Source organism: Triticum aestivum, chromosome 4A (genome assembly GCF_018294505.1).
Source record: "Triticum aestivum cultivar Chinese Spring chromosome 4A, IWGSC CS RefSeq v2.1, whole genome shotgun sequence".
Taxonomy (NCBI): Eukaryota; Viridiplantae; Streptophyta; class Magnoliopsida; order Poales; family Poaceae; genus Triticum; species Triticum aestivum.
Genome location: NC_057803.1, coordinates 738,190,996 through 738,198,412, shown reverse-complemented (window position 1 = coordinate 738,198,412; position 7,417 = coordinate 738,190,996). Strand labels below are relative to the sequence as shown.

General features: G+C 42.4%; 1 protein-coding gene across 1 annotated transcript; it reads right to left on the bottom strand.

Moving 5' to 3' along the window:
- Positions 1–530: 530 nt before the first annotated feature.
- LOC123084475 (disease resistance protein RGA5) lies at positions 531–6,489 on the bottom strand. Its single transcript, XM_044506060.1, has 9 exons — positions 6,475–6,489; positions 6,135–6,393; positions 5,377–5,599; positions 5,139–5,262; positions 4,531–4,743; positions 4,301–4,444; positions 4,045–4,179; positions 2,973–3,889; positions 531–2,463 (listed from the first exon to the last, which is right to left on the bottom strand). Exons 1-9 carry the CDS (start codon positions 6,487–6,489, stop codon positions 531–533), a joined length of 3,963 nt encoding a protein of 1,320 aa, XP_044361995.1.
- Between the last annotated feature and the right edge of the window lie 928 nt (positions 6,490–7,417).

Here is a 7,417-nt window from a genome sequence, read left to right as displayed (position 1 = left end):
TCCCGACGCTACAAAAGGTTGTATACCCACACTCAGGAACAAATAGATTGGACAATATTTTCACTTGACAAGATTCTTCTGTCTAAAAGTTTGAATAAAGGAGAGAATAAAGATTCACTTTCAGAATTCCAAGGTTGTCCAGTTCCCGTCTAATCCCACTTATGTACATAGGCTTAAAAGTGTTGACTACCTCACCCAGCAATTAACACGACACCAAGGGGTTTAGGTTAAGTAAGCAAGCACGATACCTCCTAGACCAAACGCAGCATGAATCCTAGGATTACCTTTTTCAGGGCGATTTGGAGGAGCATTCACTAATTCATTAATCATCAGGATTGCAGCCATTACAGAGAGGCAGATTACAAGAAAAATACAGACCTTGATCCAAAACCACCATTTGCTGTCGAAAACAAAGATTCAGCGGACACATTGGCAGTACAACCACATCAGGAAAAGTTAAAGACTTTCGTGGCAGGGCTATGAAAGATAGACATATATAGTACGATGCATGTAGTAGGAGTTATGCTCTGCTATGAAGTACGTATGACAGAAGGGTGGTTCGGGTGCATCAGCAAGGCCTCCTTGAATGCATCCTCAGCCTCTTTCAACCTGTCCACCGAATCCTTACTAATGCAGACCGCATGCACTTGGATCTGCTGGAGGTGTAACAAGTGCTCCATGCCGACTGGTACTGTGCCACCCCAGTTGGACGCACTGAACCAGAGTGTTTGTAAACTGGGCATAGCACCTGCCTCGAAGCCCAGATACGCTGTAGTGTCTTTCCTAGACCACAAATTTAGGAACTCCAGAACTGGGAATAGCCCCGTGCCTAACATAGCTCTTTGCCCAGGGATTTCACATGCTCTGAATTCGAGGCGGACAAGAGAGGGAAGCTCTCCAAGCAGATGAACATCCTGAGTTGATGTCTCTTCAACATACAGCTTAAGGTTGCGCAGGCAATGGAGACCACACAACCATTTTGGAACTCTCCATAACCGCCAAAAAGACAATTCAAGATGCTCAATATGTCGAAAAGGATTGGATAATGAGCCCAGCTGCTGGCTATCCTCACGCTCAACATGAATGCCAGAGATGAACAGAGATTCAAGATTACATAGTTTTCCAATGGAGCAAGCCAAAGCATCAACTTTTGTCAACCCCATCAACATTTCCAATGAACCTACTGACATACACAGTTCCTTCAGATTGGTCAACTCGCTAAGACCCATAAAACACTCCAGCGAGCTCTTTTCCATGTCAAGCCCTCGCAGAGTGCGCAGTAATTTCATATTCCCGATACCTTCAGGCAACTTTGTCCCAGGTGGAAGAAGCAGATAGGACAAGTGGGGTAAATTAACTATGTCTGAGGGGATGCTCTCCATCAGTCTGCAAGTTTCTATGTCCAGTGTCTCCAAGTGAACAAGCTCTCCAAGTTTAGTAGGGAGCTTTATCTTCCCATCAGAACTTACCATCAGACACCTCAGCTGAAACAATTGGCTAACAGCGGTGAGGTCAATCATCCCCCACCTATTATAAATGATTAGCACCCTGAGGTACTTGAACCACAAAAGAGGGAGTATAGGCTTATTGAACAGTAATGATCGAACTTGTGACAGCCTAGCAGCAATAGCCGTGTCATATGTTGCTCCACCAACAGCCATGGAGCTCAGGGATAGTCGGCGAACCTTGTTTTTGCAGCGATGCAGTAGTCTCGCGATGTCCTCAGAATTGTATGCCAGACTTATAAAATTATCTTCTACACACTTGCATAGGATCAAATCAAGCATCATGTCATGTACTGTGCAAGACAACACCTCTCCATAGCTAGTTTTGCATGGCTGAATCATGCTTCTGTTGACGAGCTCATTAAAATAACTCCTGCCAACATCCTCCAAATCTGGCCCATGCAAACTGCTGACGAAGCCTTCAGCTATCCATTGTTTAACCAGCTGATCCCGCCTTATGATGTGGTCCTCAGCATACATACCAAGGTACAAAAAACATGCCCGGAGATGAAGAGGAAGATGTGTGTAGCTAAGGTTTAATATATTTTGTATGTCTTTCAATGAAGGATTTGGGGCAGATTGGACACGCAAAGATTTTCTTATGCTCTCCCAGTGTTTCATTGATCTCACCTGAGTAGCTAATAGGCTAGCTATAGTGATTATTGCAAGCGGCAATCCTCCACACTTCTTCAGAATTTCAGCCGTGACATCTTTAAGATAGGGTGGACAAACAACTTCAGCCCCAAATACTCTATTCGAGAATAACATTCTAGAGTTTTCTTCATTGAGAGGCTTCATTGTGTAAATGCATTCACGGTCACAGCGACATGCCACACTAGCCACATCTTCCACTCGTGTGGTTACTAATACTCTGCTCCCATTACCATTATCTGGAAAAGCACAACTAATAGTATTCCATGCTGATTGATCCCACAAGTCATCAACTACAATAAGGTACCTATTGAAATGCTTGCACATGTTATATTATTGCAGAATATGACTGTAAGTTGAAGAAAGAAACATAAAAAATTAAAACGAACTAGATGCAAGAAAATTTGTTGCTCATATGGCTGAATTAGCATGATCACATAATATTCAAGCCTGAATAATAATGCCTGGTTGAAGAACATTCATTGTCATTTAGCCGCTTTACGCCTGTAATTTCTAGCCACCTAGCATTTCTTTTCCTACGAGACTTGTATTCAGTCCTGCCTACCCACCCCTTAGCAATTTATTACAGTGAATGAAAAAATGTACAAAACTAAAGCCAAATTTTCCAGAGATATATTTTTGCTCTAATATTTTCTTTATAGTTTTGAATCTCACAAATGAACAAACAGGAAAATAATGAAACTTCCCACATGTATCGAGAAACAATCATATCTAGAATATCACTGATCAATTACTTGTTACTTCAAATTTAAGATGAGTAGCCAATGCAAGTGACTATCAGAATTTAGTAATTACCTTTTATTTGCAAGATACTTCCTTAGCTCTTCAATGATGTCGTCAAATCCGTGATCGTTAGAAGACTCATATATCCCAAATTTCAATTTTAGGCGATTGAGAAGTACTCTCATATCAGGCCTCAGTGAAATTGAAATGAATGCTACACAATCAAAATTTTGCCTGATCTTGTCATACACCTGTTTGGCAAGTGTAGTTTTACCCAGACCTCCAAAACCCACAATAGAAACAACCTTGAGTTTTTCCTGAGTATCCATCAACCAATTGGAAACCACCTCCATTGGGCCGTCAATGCCCACAAGGCTGATTGCCTCCTGGTAGATCGCGGGAAGCCGAGGGTCGACAGCTACAAAACCATAGCTAGCCTTGCAATTATCAATCTTGTAACTCTCACATCGAGCATTTGATTGTACCGCAAGAGTCCTAAGCTCTTCCATCTGGTTGGAAATCTGATGAAGCTCGCACAACCTCTTGTGAAGTTCAACATCCTCCCAGAAAAAGCCTACCTCAACATCCTCACCTCCAAATTGGCGGTTGAAGTCATCAATGCAATTCTCCATGTCATAGGAAATCTCCCTGAGATCATCCCTCCAATTTTTTGCCCCTGGAGCGAGCTCATTCATGAGCTCTGGCAGCTCAAGAGTAGCATTTATGGCGCTCAACTCCTTCTGCAGGAATGACGCCTGCTTCCTCACCTCTTTGCGCTCATTGTACTCGTCGCTGATGGAAGTGGTAAGCTTGCCACTGAGGGTGCTCATCACCCCGGTCGCCACACTCATGGTTGATGCCCTCCTCTTCTTCTGTTGGCTCACTTTGCCATCCTCCTGCTCCACCTCCAGCGATGATGGTTGAAGTTGGAATGGTGCAACATAATCATCCATCAACTTTAGTTCATCCGCCAGCTTGGAGAAGCTTATCTGCAAAAAATAATTTAAACAAGATTAGGACAAATCACTACATAGCACATATTGTACTAGACGCCAATGAATGTGGTAAGCTTTCCACCCAGGGTTCTCAACACCACAGTAGGCAAACTCATGGTTGATGCCTTTCTCTTATTCTCTTGTCTCACCTTGCCATCGTCCTTGTCCACCTCTAGTCCCGATGGTTGCAGTTGGGATGGTGTGGTAGAATTATCCATCAGCTTGCCACTAGCGACCGAATTATCTATCAACTTCAGCTCATCCGCTAGCTTGGAGAAGCTTATCTGCAATAAAAATGAAAACATGTTTAGGAGAAATCACTAACTAACGCGTATTGTACTCGTTGCCCATGAACGTGGTAAGCTTGCCATGGAGGATGCTCATCACCCTAGTCGCCACACTCACGTTTGATGCCTTCCTCTTCCTCTCCTGGCTCAATTTTCCATCGTCCTGCTCCACATCCAACGTAGATGGTGGCAGTTTGGATGGAGCAACAGCAGAATCATCCATTAATTTCAACTCATCCGCCACCTTAGAGCGAATGCTTGTCTGCAACAAAAATGAAGAAAATGGCCATGACACATCACTAAATAACTACTGGTAGATCATATACATTTACTATTGAGTGATTGTACCTGCACTTCTGTTGAGGTACCTACATCACTTGTAACAGGCCAATTCGAAATTTCCACGTCACCCAGTATTCCACGGATGATAAACCATGTAGCCGGCCTGTTCCCTGGGTAATAGTTTGTACATTCTATCCCTATCTGGGCACATGCCTTTACTTGTTCCAATGATGTGTGACTATTTGATGTCCCAAACATGTCCGTCCAACTTTCAACTACCTGCAATTTGATAACCATGGCTAGTTATAAAGAAGGACGACATGCATTTAGAACAGAAAAACAAAAACACAGAGCCGTATTGATTAGGACCAGAGACCAAATGTAAGGATAACTATCACAACAATTTTGAATTTCTCACTTGATTAATTTTGTGTTATTAATCTTTTGATGCACATAATGACTTTAGGAATCAAAATCAGCTTTATTTTACTTTATGTTTTGGGTGGAAGATCGCTGCAAAGACAACAATCAGATCTTATCATTTGCAAATTCTAATGTTAATTAGATACACTAATTGAATATACGTTGTATTTTTTTCCAACAAGATTGTGGTTTCTTCTAAACATGTTGTCTACAATTTTTTCTTGTTGAAACTTCACATACAATATAATTACCTCCTTAACACTGGAACACTCCTTATGTCCCATAAGGATCTCCATTACAATAATGCCCAAACTATATATGTCGGTCTTGAAGGTGATTTCTCCGCTAATTAAGAATTCTGGTGCCATATATCCCCTGCAAAAAAAAATTGGTGTAGTCTGTTCGAGTAGGTGAATAATGAGTATGAAAAAAAATTGGCAGACGACTGATAAAAATGTTAAGTTCGCAAAGAGAAAATTGCTAGCCTACATTGTCCCAAGCTTGTGATCAGTAATAGCCCGACTCTGGCTTCCACTTAAGCGCCGTGATAGACCGAAATCCGCAATTCTGGGCACCATGTTATCATCCAATAGTACATTCTGAGGTTTGAGGTCCATGTGAATAATACGCTGTTGGTGCAGATAATGTACGCCCTCACAGATCCCCTTGATTATTTGGTAACGTGTGGTCCACTGAAGTCGACAAGATGCATCTGCGAAGAGTATACAATATAACAAATAGTTAGTACTATATGCGGTGGGATAAGCAGTCCAACGAAACAAAAAAAGGCCTTCGTGAATAATTGCCCAATTTTGAAAGTTAATAAATATGCTAACAAGTTCAAAGGAAGTTCTCGAAACACCCATCTCATTGTCAAAACGTGGGTGTGACAATTGAGATACTCTGAATTGTTTTTGGATGCTCGATTAAGGTCTATCCATAACAGAAAAGGATATTTGTTAGTGTGCTCTTCTCTCTGAGGCAAGAAGGGTGAGAAATCACAAAGAGTGCATGTTGTGCAGCGGTATAAGAACAGAGCTGAAAACTACACCCCGTCCCATAATGTAGGACTAGTGTAAAAAAACATCCGACATTACAGGACGGAGGGAGTACCATTTAGTGTGCAAAAGGAACTGTCAAAGCTCAGAAGAGTGGCAAACAATAAATACTCTAGACTGTAGTTGGTAGACATCTGCTACTACTATAGTAGAAATGCAAGGAAAGCTATAAGGCTAATCTGATTTTACCGGAGAGATAGTCAGCAAGGCACCCTTTGGGCATGTACTCGAAGCAGAGCAGCCTATGCCGCACATCAGCCAAGACACGCTTCCCGTCGTATGGCATCAGCACTTGCTGCGTCTCAGAGCAGTACCCGAGAAATCTCACGGTATTCTTGTGCTTGACCCCTGCGAGACAGGTGACCTCGCTCTCGAAATTCTTGTCCAAGATATCGTACCTCTCGAAGAGCTGCTTCACCGCAACAGTGCGACCACTTGGAAGCACTCCCTGCATTTCACAGAGAACTGTGTCAGCTAGATTGTCTCTGGTTAATTCATTTCAGGGTGTTTGTGAGCACAAATGACATACCTTCTCCAGCCCCATTCTGACCGGGGAGGATGCTCAGCAGGAAATCTGTCCTGAATGATGTGGGCATCATGAGCTTTTTGTTCCACAGCTTGAGGGTTTCCCTTGCATAGAACACTCTCCCCGACCGGTGGCGCATGTTTCCGGTACTTGGTGTGATCTGCAAGGCACCGTCTGCAATTGTTGAGCCTGGGCTGAAACTGAAATCATCCCTATTGATTGTGTTGAAGTTGGGATAAGTAAATTGCAAGCAACTACTGGTTCTACTGCCTAGGGTTAGGATGACAACAGCTGCACTGCTGCAGTAGCTATACAGGAAAAGCTCAACTTGGTATTGGGCATTGTCATGCTAAATGGTTCCTATAGCTTCCTGCAACCTTCTCAAGAAAGAGGAGTATTTATACAATCCTTGTGCTTCACTTCTTCTCAATACGGTGGAGGGGAGGAGCTGACAAAGTACTTGGAAGAAACATAGTCAATGGGAATCGTCAGGATAAAGCCTGGGATAATATTTGTGCAGCTGCAGAGAAACAGCCCAATGTTAGACTAAGAAGCGATGCGGGCAAAATGTTGTGACATATGCTACTCACCAGCAATATGTTTGACTATGCGATTTCTCACCTTCTTTTCACAAGAGAGGGGTGAAAAGAGGGACATCTGAGAGGACCAGCAATATGTTTGACTATGCGATTTGGACTTGGTGCTTTTGTTTCTGTCTTTTATGCTGGTGTGGAGATCTTGACAAAAATTTGATTGCCCTACACTTGGAGATGTTGTATTCTAAACAATATCTAAGGGGATAAGTTCATGGTTTGGATCTGACTCAAATAGGCCTTATTTGCACTGCTCTTTATTCCATCATATGTTTTTTACATGGTCTACCAATATTAATATGATAAATTTGCATACTTGATGATAGCCCAGGCAACTCTAGCATGAACTTGCA

Excerpts from the sequence above, each read along its gene's own strand:
- LOC123084475 (XM_044506060.1), bottom strand. Across the intron at positions 5,600-6,134 it reads CCTTGCTGACTATCTCTCCG|ATGCATCTTGTCGACTTCAG; the intron begins GTAAAATCAGAT and ends TACTCTTCGCAG. Across the intron at positions 3,890-4,044 it reads TGGACAAGGACGATGGCAAG|ATAAGCTTCTCCAAGCTGGC; the intron begins GTGAGACAAGAG and ends TATTTTTTGCAG.